The 16,105-nt window shown below is 45.9% G+C and overlaps 1 protein-coding gene across 1 annotated transcript; it reads right to left on the reverse strand.

Moving 5' to 3' along the window:
* Nucleotides 1-228: 228 nt before the first annotated feature.
* GIMAP8 (GTPase, IMAP family member 8) lies at nt 229-15,432 on the reverse strand. The gene is made up of 6 exons (XM_057732210.1): nt 15,361-15,432; nt 15,039-15,226; nt 8,972-9,635; nt 7,303-7,348; nt 4,551-5,168; nt 229-2,332 (listed from the first exon to the last, which is right to left on the reverse strand). Exons 2-6 carry the CDS (start codon nt 15,104-15,106, stop codon nt 1,665-1,667), a joined length of 2,064 nt encoding a protein of 687 aa, XP_057588193.1. The 5' UTR covers nt 15,107-15,226; nt 15,361-15,432; the 3' UTR covers nt 229-1,664.
* Nucleotides 15,433-16,105: the final 673 nt, after the last annotated feature.

Raw genomic sequence — 16,105 nt, forward strand, 5'->3', positions numbered from 1 at the left:
GTAGTGAAATGCTCATAGTGGAAGATTCCTGAGCTGGCAGAGGCCTAGTGAAGTGACTGTCACCCAGTTTAAAGGTCTTCAGGCATCAAAGATGCAGAAACTTCACCAAAGTATCTAAACATTTTCATTTCCTTTCCATGGAAGCATGCTCTTCCCCCAAGTCAGAAAAATAGGAAACAGAAGGAAGATGTGAATTCATAAGATAATTCATCTTTATTATTTCACTCAACTGAATATATTTACACACATTTTCCAGAATTTATCATGTTAAGGGTTACATAGAGTACAAAAGTATTAATGGTGACAGTCCATGCTCTCATAAATGGGTTAATCTTGAGGTAACCTGATACTTTGAAAGTTTTACAAAGCAGATGACATAGATCACGTCCTCAGAGTGTGTATAAAGTGGTTAATATTGAAAACATCTGACCTTACACCTAACTGGGAGAAGATTCCATGGTTCTCATATATCACCCACACTGGGCAGCTCTCAACATAACCTGCTCAGCTGTGAGTAGGACACAGCCATCTTGGAACCAAGAAGCAACCTTAAGTGTAGAGGCTGCCTGCTGATGGGTGGGGGCAGAAAGAAGCTGGAAAGTCGATGTCACACTTGTCCCAGACTGCCTAATCCTAGACTTCTTGACGTAAGACCCAATAAACCCCTTATGTGTTTAAGCCATTATTATTTGAGTTCTTTGAGTTTTAACCTAATTCCTAAGCCTCAGGGACAAGAGTGGGGAGGAGGGAGGGAGAAAGAAAAAGAGAGAGAGAAGTATAAAGGAGTTTTCAATAACTTTTTCTAGAGGAAATCTAGAATCCCACTTAGAATTTTAAATTTTTGCAAGATTGTCTAACCTTGGCAATTTTACCACACTTCTAGTTTTTGTTCTAGTCTATTCCACTGTGAATGATTAGCAATAAAAACTTTTGATACTTCAGACTCCTGTTCATTTCCTTAGGGACAGCAAAGGAGGGTCGACTGGGTTCCACATTCAAGCTTGGAATGAGGAAAGAAGTAAGGAGCAGCCACCATGTGAGGAATGGAAGGCCCTGAGATTTGCCCCAGTGGACATGGGTAGCTCAGGGCACCTGGCAAGCAGTGCTGGGCAACAGAGAGGCCCACAGGAATCCAGCATCTCTGTTCTGCCATGCCTAGGAGTTGTCTGGACATTGCCTTACTCTCATGCATCTGAATCCCATGGTTCTCGTGTGAGTATTGTATTCTGACCTCAGGCTGGTCTTGGCCTCAGTCCCAGTGTCTGTCCTGACTCCAATCTACCTACACAGATGAAGTGATTCTTGTGATTTGCTTAATACTGGCCTAATCTCTGAAGCCTTTTCCCAGATTTCCCCACCTCATTTCTTCTTTCTCCTTTATCAACCCCTACTACCTGCCCCAACCTGACAATTTATTTACCTGCAAAGACCCGAAGCGCCACAAGGTGAGATACATTTACCTCTCAAGCCCTCAAAGTTGTGGACCCTCTTCCCGTCCCACCAGTCCTACCATGCCCCACCCCATGCTTGTAGCCTGAGGGTATCTCTAACTTAAAGAGACCCCAGGCATTTTCGCTTCCTATAGTAATTTACTTTTTAAATTATTCAGTAATTTTGGAGGCTTCCTATAGTAACTTACATACTTTTTAAATTGTTTAGTAATTTTATAGTAACATAGTTTTTAAATTTTCTACTAACTTGGGGGGCTGGAAACTTTTCATTATTTTCCCTACATTCTCCAATGGATGGGTATATTCACACTCTTCAAAGCACTTTATCAGGTTACTGACCTCTGACAAAAGCTCTCCTGCCTGCTCTTCCCTGGCTTGGCCAGTTTCTCTGTTATTAAAAGCACAATATCTCCCCTTACATTGTTCAATTATGTTCTTAAGATATCTGTTATTTGTGTTTTGGACATAATGTTTAAGCTTCCCAGTCCCTAAGTCTTCCTTGCGGGTGAATAGCACAATCGTGTTTTTCATAGCTTCTGCTCCAAAGATGGTCTCTAATTTTGCCATTGCTGTTTTGTCCTCTTGAGTGATCCGTCCCAGCTGTAATACCAGGACCAGAACTGTACTCCCTTCTTTATAGTAGCGTTTGACCTCATCCAGTAGCTGGGGTGAACCCCCTGCAGCTCTGGACTCCAGACAGGGCAAAGGAGTGTCCACAACCACAACATCCTGCCCGTCCCACGTCCTCCTACCACTCTGGCACGTCCTGGTGACCGGCTGTGCTCCCAGTTGAGAGTGGAACTCCGGCCTTCCGAGGATGGTGTTCCCACTGGCGCTCTTCCCAGTCCCACTCCTCCCCACAAGGATAATATTCAGGGACTCTGTTGAAAAGAAAGCAGGAAAGATTCATGACCATGGGCTGATCTGGGTACAACTTTCATCTCAAGACCATTGCCACTAATTACAGCAGAGGATGTTCAGAAAGTTCTATCCCCAAGCACTGGAACAGCTTGTCAAAATTACACAGTCTGTAAACTCAGAAGCAGGACATGGACCACAGTCTCTTCTCAGTGCTCATCCACTGACATAACACTGTACCCATCTCTGAACTTGCTCTGCTTCCTTTTTCTGGTACCTTCTCTGACTCCCTGACACCCTTTGAGTGCCAGTGGCTTTATTACTCTTCACCTGCTTAGCCGGGTCCAGTCCATACACCTCACCTCTGTCTTCTGCTCCTGCTCTAACTATGCCTTCCTATTGCCAATTAATGCTAACTGTAGCAAAATCTCCTTGATGTATTTGAAAAAGTATTCCATAGAATTGACTTTTCATGAAAAAACAACTACATATATCACTAATGGATTACCAGTTCCTTTGGTTGGATCATGCTAAAATTCATTTCTTGTTAGAACCACATTAATCTTTTTAATTGAAGTACAGTTGATTTACAATGTTAGATATACAGCAAAGTGATTCAGTTATACATATATACATATATATCTAAAAACCACATTACTCTTAATTGTGTCTAATTGTATCTTTCGTCAATGAGTCAAAAGGCACTCCCTGGTTATAATAATGAATATCCACTAACACTGTTCTGTGTGGGGTCAATAATGGAGAATAAATTTCCCTATAAATGAGATGACAGATGCACAGAGCTCTTATAATGCATATTATTGGAGTTTTCCTTATGACTTTGCACTTGTACTGTGATCTCTCTCTTCCATTCAGGTCTCACAGTTCTCGACTGTGAATTTTTACCAAGTTACTGATATCTACCTCAAAACAAAGAGAGAGGAAAGCTCATCCCACGCTCTTTCTTCTGGGAGAAATTATTGAATTGGTTATCTTGAACCCACAATCTCATAGTTAAAAAAAGTAAAGTCCTTCTTCCATTCCCTCAGAGGGTGTGGTTCTCACCCACCTCTACAATCTGGTCTAAACTCTCCATCCCACATCTAGGCGTGAGCCCTTCATCTCCACCAAGACCATGCCCCTTTGTCCCCTCACAAGTAGATGCTCAGTTCTACCTCCTTGCTTCAAGTTGCTAGCGTACTCCCTGGAGCTTTCTGCTCAGCCATCCAAACTCTACCCATCCTCCAAAGCCTGTTTCAAAGCAGGCTTCCTTCACATAGCCCCTCCCGACTTTCCCACATGTCTCTGCTTTTAGGAGGCTCCCCAGCACCTGGCTGCCCATAAAGAATGTGAAAGGAGGGATTTCACATTCACCGTCCAGTGGTTAAGACTCCACTTTTCCAATACAGGGGGCACAGGTTCTATCCCTGGTTGGGGAACTAAGATACCATATGCTGAGTGGCCAAAAAAAAAAGAGAGAGAATGTGAACGGGCACAACAAACAGATATGCTCCTTTTGGTCTGATGTTCTTCCCGAATAAGGATGTTTGAAGCAGAACAGAATCGGATGAGTAGAACTAGAAGAATCTCAGCTCAGGTCAATAGAACTTGTGGCACTGAGTGGATGGGGACTTCTGCCTAAGCAGTAGGTAGGGTAGTGTGGCTGGACTAGTAAAGCCCACCTAGTGCCACGCAGGCCATAACCACCATGAGCATTCAGGCTCCCTGTCCTTGTCCAGTGAAAATGCCCTCCCTTCTCCAACCGAGGGAAGAGCAAAGAAAAAAGAGAGTGGACAAAGAGGCCGAGAAAGCAGGGAGGGGGGAGGAAGGAAGCAACAGAGGGAGGGGGGAGGGGGAGGAGAAGGGAGGAAGAAGAGAAGAGTAAAACCAATGATCCAGGACTATCTCACCAGCAGCATTGAGTGCTAAGCCCTGAGAAACAGATACACTGTGGCGAAGACAAGAGACTGGAAAAGACCAACTCCTTCCTTCAAGAGGCTCACCATTCAGTTGAAGAGATGGGAGAAGAGTCAGGAGAGAATTAAAGACCAGGTCAGGACACTGCATAGAAAGGTACATACATTTAGTAAAATTTGAGAAAGAAAAGAGAAAGAGAAAAGAGTCGGTTGATAGAAGAGAACTGTCTTTTTGATCTCCTCTTTGCCCTTCAGGAAATAAAGTTCTCGTACATGTATGTCTATTTTTTAAGTCTGCATGAAAGGTTTTCTAGACATCATTTACCTTTTCCTTTGAAGGTGCAAAGCTTGCCCTTATTCTGCTGCACCATGCTCACAATTTTTTGCAGGAGCTCATCCACCTGCGGTTCCTCTTCTTCTCTGTAGTTAAAGATGCTGTGTCGGTTTTTACATTCCTCGATGAGCTTGTAGAGCTCTCCACTTCTGCTTTTTAAGAACTCATCTAGATCCTGATCCCCTAGATCTTCTTTCCTGGTAAGGAGAACAATCACGTGCTCAATGAATTTCCGTCCAAAAATCTTTTCAATGGTATTCAGCACCTTGTGATCTTTCTCATTGAAAGAGCCCAGTGGGGTCACAAGTAGGAAGGCATGGGGACCTGGAAAGGCATTGCGCAACAGGTCTTGTTTCACATCCTTTGGAGATGAGAAGTCTGGAGTATCAATGATCAAAACTTTTCTCCCTTTCCAGGTTCTGCTCTCAGACTTACATCTCTGGGTTACTGGCTTTTCACTGTATTTGGTCTCAAAGGCCCGCTTCCCCAAAAGGCTGTTTCCTGCTGTACTTTTTCCCACGCCATGCTTCCCCACGAGCAGGACCTTCAGTGTTGGCAGCCCAGGGTTTGGTTCACATCCTGTGGCCTGGTGATGCTCCTCCCCTGATCCTGCGACAAAAGGACAGTTTCAGAATATTTTCGTACAGTGGAATACAGAGATGTGGACAGGTTTTAGGATTTCTCATAAATCTCTTCTGCAATTTTTAAAAATTTCTTGTCAGTTTTTATAGATAATGGCAGTGGTGCTCTCAACAGTAGAACTCTAGTCCCAGTCAGAAGCCACCCATCAAAGTGAAAGCCATGAAAAGGGCCATGAACAACTTAAGAGACATGTAAAGGGCTTAAGATTTCCCAGGAACACGAAAAGGTTAAACTTGGCCTTCACTGGTCTTGAACCTCAGGATTCCTCTTATTTTGCTACCAAAGTTAACTACTGGGGCATGAAGTTCATGGGCTAAGGCAGAACCGGGGAGAATGAGTTTAAAATGCATCTTAGTAGGGGGTTTCCCTGGTGGTCCAGTGGTTGGGACTCCACACTTCCATTGCAGGGGGCACAGATTTGATCCCTGGTCAGGGAACTGGAATCCCACATGCTGTGCAGTGGGGCCAATAAAATAAAAAAATAATTAAATTTTTAAAAATTTAATTTAAAAAATGTATCTTAGTGGTATATTCATAGAATAGAATACAACTTAGCAATTTAACAAAAAGTGATGTACTGATATGCAGTCTGGATGGGTCTCCAAAACATGCTAAGTGAAAGAAACCAGACGCAAAACCACATGCTACGTGATGTCATTATCTGAAGTTCAAGAATACACAAAATTAATCCATGTTGATAGAAGTCTGGAGAGTGGTTCTCTTTGGGGAGGGACAGTAAGAACTTCTAAGGTGATGGAAATGCCCCATGTCTTTATCTAGATGACGGTCACATGTGTAGATATGTAAAAAACCCTCAAGATGTATACGTAAGATTTGTGCATTTCACTCTATGTAAATTAGACTTCAGTAAATTACTGCAATAATCTGCACCACAAAACTGTCTCTTCACACATACCCTGTCCCCACCACTTCTCCCATGATCCCAGGTCAATACCAGACCCACCCGCTGAGCACATGACAGAGTCCATAACTACAGGGATAGTCACAGAGTCTGTCTCATCCAGGGCGCTCTCAGAGTGTATGACACTCAGTGTCCAAGCCCCAAGTCTGGGAGGAGGAACCAACATCGCATTTAAAGAAAGCAGCCGAAATGCTAGTGACACCGTGTCCGTGTCACGTTGCCTCGGGAGAGTTACTACTTTCCCCCAAATCACCGAACGCAAGCCCACATCCTATAAAAAGTCTTCTCCAACCACCACTCCTTGGTCCCCATGATGGGCCATATTGCCTCACTGCCACAAGCCATTCCACCCAATTTTGTTCAGTAACAAGAACATCCCTGGGGGTCTTGGCTGATGGGCATCAACAGAATTTTAACTCCCTACTGCTGTGTAAGTTCATGTATTCTGGCTAAGTTTACTCATCTGTAAGATAAGAATGATGAAAATAACACCTTTATAGGGTTGTGATGAGAACTGTATTATGGAGTTGTTATGAGGAGTATATATTATATGCTATGAAGATTGAATAATTTATATATACTATATACATTTCCCAACATATAAAGTCAGCTGCAATAATGGTCATTATTAAAATTGTAATTTCAATTTTAATTATTATTTTGGGAAGTCCCACAGGGACAGCGATCTCATCTGTCTTATTCACATTACCTCCACGGAACAGAACGAGGTAGATCTATGTGTATTGACCTGGGCAGTGTGCACCCTTAATGGCAATCATCACACAGATACTGAGCTTATCACTGAATTCTGCAGGCGTTATTCTATTAAGTGTTATCCACGGAGTGATTTCTGCCTCCCAGTGGGAGTCCAAAATTGGGTAGTGCTGGATCCCAGGCTGGGGAGAAGAGGCAGAGTCAGGAAAGAGGCAAGTGCAGCTCTGTTACATTTCAGAGAAGGCCGAGGACACCCACGCCGCATCCAGAACTTCTGCTGGTGCTGCACCTACTCACAAGTGTTGGCAGTTCCCTGGGGGACAGCCTGTGGCCACCAGCCTGAGCTAGGGCTCCAGGGTGCGTTTGTGTTCTGACTTATCCAGATAATTTTTCCACTTCATTTTGATGCGTGATGCATCAAAAGAATACCGATATGAGCTTAACATCTTTTAAGGATTATCTTACCATGTGGATGGTCCTCCCTCTGAGATGCAGCTTCACTCACACAATCCTAGAAAGAAAATAAAGGCGGAAAATGATGCACACAGATCTAAAATCCCTGCTTTCCACAAAGTAAAGGAATGGAGACACAAGTATATAATTCAGAGTAATTCAATGATTAGGATGTGGTCAAATCACGGCCATGGTCATGGTCACTGCTGGCCTGTATAGTTAGTCCTGTCCATGATGAAGCTTATCTTGAGACATTGCTGCTGCTGCTGCAACAGGTTTCCCAGAAGTAAGAAGGTGGGTTTTGTGCTCACTCAGAGGAGCCCCACAAATGCCATCTAACCCAGGCATTGTTCCTGAAGCACTTCCTAACTTTACTTCTCCACAGTCTCCAATAGTAATAGTAATTCTCTCCAAAGCCTCGCAGAGTTCCTGCTATTCCTGGAGAAAATCTAGACACTTAAGAAGAGCTTCTGGACTCCCTGGAAGAAGAAACTAGTCAAGTGATGCCTGTGCAGTGCACTTGAGGGACAGGAGAAGGGAGGAGATTGGAAATCAAGCTCCCCAGTTTTCTCCAATGTCTTCTTCCCTTACTGCACCCCCAGTACAGAGATTAGGCTTCTTCTAACACAAGTAAAACTTGGAACCTTCCCCATCCAGATGGGAAAATGGAGACAAGGAAGGATGGAGAGCCAAACACGTAATTAATGTCCCCTTCACCTTCCTGGGGAAGCCTCACTCCTGACATTTAAATTGGCATGAAACCAGAAGTTTTAAAATCAACTAAAATATCACTCCAGCAAATTGTGTGTGAAATGGATGGGGGTGGGGAGGGTAAGGCACAAGAATGAATGAGGTGGAAATTGTTAGTAGAGTGTATGTAAAATAGTACAGGCAAGAAAAGAGGCTGGCCTGGACCAGATGGTGGTAGTGGAGACAGAGAGAAGCAGGTGGATTCCAGGTGCCTTAATCACACAAGACAGTGATCTCCTAGAAATCAGATGCAAACCGGCCATGGTATCAAAGCTGACAGCTGGGCTTAGGTTTGAAGAGCTTGGTGAGCAGGACAGCCATTGACAGAGTCGAGAGGAAAACTGAAGTCTTATAGATCTAAGAGGGAAAAACAAAAGTCTGGACGTGTTAATTTTGAGATCCTTGAAGAGAGCAATGTCAAATAGCAATTGGATGGAGAAAGGGGTCAGAACTCAGAGGAAACACCTCGACTGCAGTTACTAATTTGGAAACTATTCGCAACAGATGAAGCTCAAAGCTGTAAAAATGTGGAATCACCTGAGGGGAAAAAAAGTGTAGAGCATGGAGGAAGAGCTAGAATCAAGCCCTGCAGATGCCAGCTTTCAGAGGTCATTAGAGGAGGACTCAGCAATCTCTGGAGTAGCAAGAGAGGAGGAAAAAACAAGTCAAAGGTAGTTTTACTGAAGCCAAGGGAAGAGAGGGTCTAATGAGTCATTTGTGTGTCCAAAACTATGCGGGGTAAAGTCAGATAAGGGCTTAAATGTACCTATTAATTTGCCAATTAAGTATAATACTCAAAGTAGCCTCATCTTTTCAATTTATGGATAAATATCCCCTTAAACAAAGCCTATGCAACATTTCTCTTACTTGTGCCTTCATCCCACTAGCTCTAACAGCAGAGACCCTTGGAGACCTTGACAAGAATTCACACCTGGAATCCACTGTCTTCATATCTCAAGTTCACCCAGTATGGTTCTTTGTTCTCATCCACTATACGCTTGACCTTGCTGAGGAGCTCCTTCACCTGGGCATCCCGCTCATCCTTGCTTGCCTTGTTGTTGAAAGCACAGTATCGTCCGCCACAGCACTGAACCAAGTCCTTAAGAGACTTGTCATTTTTGATGTACTCTTCCAGCAAGCTATCCTCCAAATCTTCCTTCCGAGTAAAGACTATAATGATGTGCCTCCTGGCTTTAGCTCCAAACACTTTCTGGATGCCCTTGACTGTTTCTTGGTCTTCCGCCTTATAATAGCCGATGGGAATTACCAGAAGCAGGGCGTGCAGGCTGGGAGCCGAGAGCTCCAGACAGCGCTCAATGTTGCGCCGCTCCTTGTCACCGGCACAAGCTTTCGAGGAGAAAAGGTCAGGGGTGTCGATGACCATAACCTTCCCCGCCTCCGTGACCCCACTCTCTCTCTGGCACATTTCAGTCACCATCTGCTCACTGAATCTGGAGTTGAACGCATCTCTGCCCAGAATGGTGTTTCCTGTGGCACTTTTCCCTGCGCCACGTTTCCCTAAGAGAAGAAGCCTCAGTTCCAACGTGGAGAAGCCCTCCTCTGACTCTCTCTCCTGACACAGGCTTCCACTGGTTCTGCTGGGACAAAAAAGCAACACATCAATGTTCGACTCACAGCGTGGACAGAAGAACAACAAGAAAGTACCTTCTGTTTCTGACTCAAGTTTTTCCCCCAATGATTTGGGCAACTGAAGTCCTAGACTCGGGACTAGTTTGGAGCAAGAAATCCTGTTTCCCAGATTCTTCTCTGTGCTCTTGTCTCTAAAATAAACTCATATTGGTAAAATGTCAAACATTGTTGATTGGCTAAACAAACGCCCCCCTTCTCTATACACACCACCCACTCTACACGCTGGAGGAAATCTAGACCCTCTCTGATACACAGTATAAAGCTCCCCCCAGGATGTCCATGTGCTAATTAATCCCTGGAATTCGTGACTACATTTGTTACCTTACATGGTAAAAGGGCTTTGTCAATGTAACTAAGGATTTTGAGATGGCAAGATAATCTTGGGTCATCCAGGTGAGCCCAATGTAATCACATTATGAGAGGTTCTTATAAGAGAGAGACTTTCCTAAGTCAGAGTGAGAAGGAGATGGGAGAACAGAAGCAGAGGTCAGAGGCCGAGAGAGGCGTGAAGATGCTACACTGCTGGGTTTGAAGACTGAGGAAGGGGCCACGAGCCAAAGAGAATGCAGGTGCCTCTAGAAGCTGGAAAAGCAAGGAAACAGATTCTCCACGGAGCCCCCAGGAGGATCACAGCCCTGCTCAACACCTTGTTACAGGACTTCTGACCTCCAGAACTGTAAAATAATAAGTCTGTGAGATTTTCGCAACTAAATTTGTGGCAATTTGTAACAGCAACAATAGGGAACTAATACATTCTCTCCCCAACTTCCCTTGCAAGGAAGGGTGTCCATGTGACTCACTTCTCCCAGGTGAGAGCTTAAGGAATGCTTGCTTGGACCTTCGGGGAGTGCAATTGTTTTCTTGATGGTAGGGGCAGGCTCAAGTAGAGAACTCCTATTGTCACCACTTGCCCCTTCTTGCATGAAATGCAAGCGGGAATCACAGCAGATATCATGCATGGGCAATGAGGTAAGAAATAAGAGGGAAAAAGTCAACATTCATCATCAACTAAAGGCGGCAGAGCAGAAAGATAAAAAGGGTCCCTGACGACGTCACTGAGCTGCCAGAACATCCTTGAGACCCCTTGGTTAAATAAACAATTAACAGTCTTACAACTTAAGCTGTTGCTATTCAAAGTGGGATTCACAGACTAGCAATATTGCCAGCAACTGAGTTCCTGTTACAAATGCAGGGTCCTGGGCCACACCCCAGACCCGATGCATCAGAATCTATAGTTTAACAAGGTGATTCTCACAAAACTTCAGGTTTGAGGAGCACAGGTGTGAGCCACTTTAAGTTTAAAATGAGCATTCCTAACTGATTCAGAAACCACATAAAGAGCCAAGTTTCCGGACTTACTAGGTGGCGCAGTGGTTAAGAATCTGCCTGCCAATGCAGGGGACATGGGTTCGATCCCTAGTCCAGGAAGATCTCACATGCCGTGGAGCAACTAAGTCCGTGCGCCACAACTATTGAGCCTGTGCTTTAGAGCCCGTGAGCCAAAACTACTGAGCCCATGTACTGCAACTACTGAAGCCTATGCTCCTAGAGCCTGTGCGCCACAGCAATGAGGAGCCCACGTACCACAACGAAGAGTAGCCCCCACTCACCACAACTAAAGAAAGCCCATGCACAGCAAAAAAGACCCAACATAGCCAATAAAATAAATAAATAAATTTATAAATTTAAAAAAAAGAGCCAAGTTTCCCTGTCCATTTATTGAGTAGTCCATCCTTCCCAGGTGATTCTGTCAGGTACCAGGGACCTATATTCCCACGTGTCTGCCCCTAGGTTCTCCACTTTTTCCACTGGATTCAGTCTATTCCTGAACCAGAAAGTCTTAATTACTAAAACCAACATGACTGACAGTATAATTTTAAAATAAGTCCTAGTTATCTGATCAGGCAGGTCCCAACACCCTGCAATTGTTCAAAATTTTCTCGCTATTCTTAACTTTTTAAACTTCTTTAGGACTTTTCAATCAGTTGTCACTTTCCTGATGAAATGCTGAACACCATTTCATTGCATTCATAGCTTTGAGAAGAACTGACATCTTCATAGTGTTGCTTTTTGTTGATCAGCTTTAAATATGTTCTACTTTCAACTATGATTTCTTTTTGATCCATAAATTGAGAAGTGATTATTAAATTTAAAAATATATTGGGAGACATTTTTATTTATTTTGAATGTCATTGCCCTATGGTCAGAGAACAACATCTGTATGAAACAGCTGTCACTGGTAGAGATTTACTTTTTGGCTGAATAAAATTTTTGTAAATGTCTCATGTGGGTGTGGAAGGAATGTGTGGCCTGTAATTGTGGGTGCCTTTCACAATCAGGGACCCCACCTCATGTCTGCTACCTTAGCTCCAGTCCCCTAGAATGTACCCCATCCTCCTGTCTACCTGGACACCCACCCCCATTCTTCACCACTTAGCATAAGTGTCACCTCCATGTCAAGCCCTTCCTGATTTTTCCAGACTGAACCAGACTTCTGCAATAACATTATGCCTGGTCTTCCTGCTTCCACCCTTCTCCTAGAGTCTATCATCCTGCAACAGCCAGAGTGCTCCTGCTAAAACAAGAGACAGATAATGTCACTCAACAGTCCAAAGTCCCCAGTGGCCTCCCATCCACTCAAAGAAACAAGCAAAGCCTTTGCAGGGGTCTGAAAGACCCTGCCCAATCCGGCCTCATCCCCCACCCCGTCCACCTTGCTCTGTCTGCCCCCGTGCTAGTCCTCAAACATTCGACCTTGGGGCTTTGTGCTGGTGGTTCATCTGAGCTAGAACATTCTTCCCCCAGACTTGTGCTGGGAAGGTTCACTTCCTTTAGGTCTCCATTGTACTGTCTCTGAGGTTCAGGAGGCCTTCATCCGTCATCCTATATTTAAGAGCCACCGCCCCCCATACCCCACCAACACACCCCAACCCCTGCACCCTGCTTTATGTTTCTCCTCAGCACCCACTTCCTGGGAAAGGTGCATTCACTGGCTTCTTGCATTCTTGTTTGTCTCCACACCACCAGAAGGGACTTGTTCTTTTTCATTCACCAGTGGATCTACAACATCGAGAAGGCATTCAGTAAACACCCACTCTGACTGAGCAGATGGTCATACTGACTTGAGGAACAAAGAAATGCAGCCGAAGAAAGTGAAGAAAGAGAAAAGCCCTTTTTTCTGCATAGCTAATTTGAGAGTTCACACCTTTTAAGAGAAGAGTGTCCGGTGGAATGTGAGGAAGGAGTCACAGAAGGTGAGAAAGGGAGCACATACACCTGCCTTCAAGAAGCTTCACCTTGAGGAGATGCAGGGCTGAGGCACGGAGAGGTTCATCAGGATGGATGGAGGCCTGGGCTCCTCCTTGCAAGCATCTGGATCTTTGCACCGTGCAATAGCCAAAGCCCACCTCAGCCCAAAACATGTTCCTCAGAAACATTACACCAAGGAGACAAGTCCAGTCACTGTTGGGACTCTTCTAAGAGCCTCTTCTGACCCTGACACAGCCTCATATAAAGAAATCCTCAGACTTACCTGGTGGCGCAGTGGTTTAGAATCCACCTGCCAATGCAAGGGACATGGGTTCAATCCCTGGTCTGGGAAGATTCCACGTGCCACAGAGCAACTAAGCCCGTATGCCACAACTACTGAGCCTGCGCACTGCAACTTCTGAAGCCCATGCACCTAGAGACCCTGCTCCTCAACAAGAGAAGCCACTGCACTGAGAAGCCTGTGCACCACAGCAAAGAGTAGCCCCCGCCCACCACAACTGGAGAAAAGCCTGTGCTCAGCAATGAAGACCCAATGCAGCCAAAAAAAAAAAGAAAGAAAAAGAAATCCTCACCCTAACTCCCCATACCCTGACTCTCCTTATTGTCATCATAACACTGTTTCTACCTGGTTTATTTATTGTGTCTACTTTTTTCATTTTCTCTTTACTGCCTGTAGTATGAAACTTCATAAGAGCAGAGACCATGCCTGTCTTATTCTGCATCCTAAGTCCTAATATTGTGTCGTGCGTTATAGTATATGGTCAATAAATGCCATGAAATGAATCACGAGAGTAGGGGATGTGAGGAAGGGAAGAAAAATTGGTTTTAGAAATGGAGTGGGAAACTGATGTAATGTCACTTTGAATAATAAAAGTGTTATTGTTCATATTGTTTCGCAAACCAGTGAAGAAGTGGTATATATTTGTATGTGAATGTTTTAAAAAGACGCTGAAGGAAGCGGAGACCTCCAGCAGGTTGAAGAAAAAAAGGAATTTATTTCCCAAGTACTCACCGTTGTTTATATGCTTCCTCATCGTAGTGTGACAAAATGGAAGAGTCTTTACTGGACTCCTTCCAGTCTACGATGCCATATTGAATCAGCTCTCTCTCTTGCTCTCCCTGGCTCTCTCTCCCTCTCTCTCCATACAATTGCCCAACCTGTACCATTTTCTCCCAAGGGTACAGAAAATACTTTTCGGGACAAAAGGGAACCAAAACTCCCCCTCCCCTCACTCTCTCCTTGATGACCCACAGTCCCCTCATCATCTCCTAGACCACTCTGGAGACACCAGCAGAGCAACAGAGAGAAAAAAGAAAGAAAGACAGCTTTCTCCAGAACTCTTGTTGAGATTCTAAAGCAGCCTCCACCCTCTTCTCAGGATATAGCCCAAAGGAGACACGGCTTCCGGCAACCAAGCAAAGCTGCCCATGATGTAGGGATTCATCCCACATCAGGGGCCGTTCATGTGCACAGAAAAAGTGGTCAGAGAAGTTTCCAGAGCCCAGCCTGGAGAGAATGCAATCCCAGCCCAGGAGGAGGAAGGAAAAGAGTTCATAGATGAGAGCCCGGGAGGCTTAAATTTAGATAAAATCAGAAAGAGTGCTTTTGGCAAACACTGACCACTTGCAATGCTCAGTTAATGGAATCCTAAGTGTCCAAGGGTTGGGAAATATCAGGAAAGTGAATGTGGAAAATCAGTGTCCAAATGGCCATCTTCCCTACTTCTCAAGGAGGCAGGCAGCTCCCGCTGACTTCTCGGGGGGGCTGCTCTCTATGTCACAGTCGTGAAGTCAGGAGATTCCGGAGGAGCGGACCTGCCCCCCTTCTTTTTCTTCCAGGCCTTCATCTGAGCCCTCGGTGGGAGAGCAGCGCCTCCCAGGCCCGCCTCTTCCTGAGAAGGCTGCCCACAGGCACGACTCCCCCGGGGGGTGGGGAGCTCTGTGGCGCCCCGCAGGCTGGGGAGACCTGCGCTGGAGCGGGAGGAACATCTCAGAGCCCCTGAAATCAAGCTGTCTCCCCGCCCCAGGTCGGCTGCCTTTCTCATCCTTACAGAACCCGCCACCATGCACACACATACCTCGGTCCTGTCCCCTCGCCTGTCACAGTCGCAGAACCTCCAGGTTCTGCCTGCGGCCGTCCCTCCATCGCTCGGCTGGATGAAGCGGCCGCTCTGTCCCCTCAGAGGATGGAGGAGCCGCGCGGGGAGAGGAAAGCCGGGGCTGGACCAGCCTCGCAGGGTCGGGATCTTCCTGACAAAGCGTGTTTCTGAGGAGCAAGAGGTTTCTAGAAATAGATTTCCAGTGCAGTCAGAGGGGAAGTACAAAAGGGATGCCACATGACAGGGTGAGAGCGTCTGAGGCAGGGCGGTCTCGGAAGCAGGGAGGGATGTGCCCACCTACCCCGAGCGGCCTAAGGCTGGTGGGAGGTGGGGGCGGAGCTCCGCTACAGCTGAGGGGACCCGGCTGAGCCGCAGCCGAGCTTCAGAAGGGTCCCTCCAGAAGGATCGCTGTGCCGAGGGCACAGGAGGACGTGCGGAGAAGAATCTGGTACCTTGCAAGCCTTTGGGCAAGCGGTGCGGAGGGCCCGGGGCAGGGGTTTCTGCCCCCAGCAGGCCCCCGCCTCCCCCGCTCAGGCCGCCCTTTCCCGAGATTGGGGTGAAAACAGGAAGACGTAGCTTACCCTCTCCCCCCAACTGCCCGCGCTCCGCGCGCCCTGCCGCAGCCCTTACGGCTCCTCCCCTGCCTTCCAGGGGGCCCTCCCTGAACCTCCCGCCGCCGGAGGAGAAAGTCAGGGCCTCGGACCAGCGCTCGTTCTCAGGAGAAAGGGTTCTTCTCCCGAGCTAGTCAACATTTGAAATCCTAAAACTTTGATGCTTTCAGAAAATTTATAAAACGAAACCCTGTTTGAGAGCCATACGCGGTCAAAGCTTCCTTCTAGAGAAGGAAGTGAAACGCAGAGAAAGACCTTATTTTATTTTACTGTGGAAAAAAAAACAACAACACACATGTAACATTGAATTGACCATCTTGGCCATTTTTAAGTGTACAGCTCAGCAGCATCGGGTGCATTCTGGATGTTGTGCAGAGTTCCAGAACTTTTCCATCGCACGGCCTGAAGCTCTGGACCGTTTAGATACGAATCCCC

Source organism: Hippopotamus amphibius, chromosome 4 (assembly GCF_030028045.1).
Source record: "Hippopotamus amphibius kiboko isolate mHipAmp2 chromosome 4, mHipAmp2.hap2, whole genome shotgun sequence".
Classification (NCBI taxonomy): domain Eukaryota; kingdom Metazoa; phylum Chordata; class Mammalia; order Artiodactyla; family Hippopotamidae; genus Hippopotamus; species Hippopotamus amphibius.

Coding starts and splice junctions, on each gene's coding strand:
- GIMAP8 (XM_057732210.1), bottom strand. CDS start 15,106: ATGGAGGGACGGCCGCAGGCAGAACCTGGAGGTTCTGCGACTGTGACA. Junction 5,169..7,302: donor GAGGGAGGACCATCCACATG/GTAAGATAATCC, acceptor CTTTTGTCGCAG/GATCAGGGGAGGAGCATCAC. Junction 2,333..4,550: donor TTGCACCTTCAAAGGAAAAG/GTAAATGATGTC, acceptor TCTTTTCAACAG/AGTCCCTGAATATTATCCTT.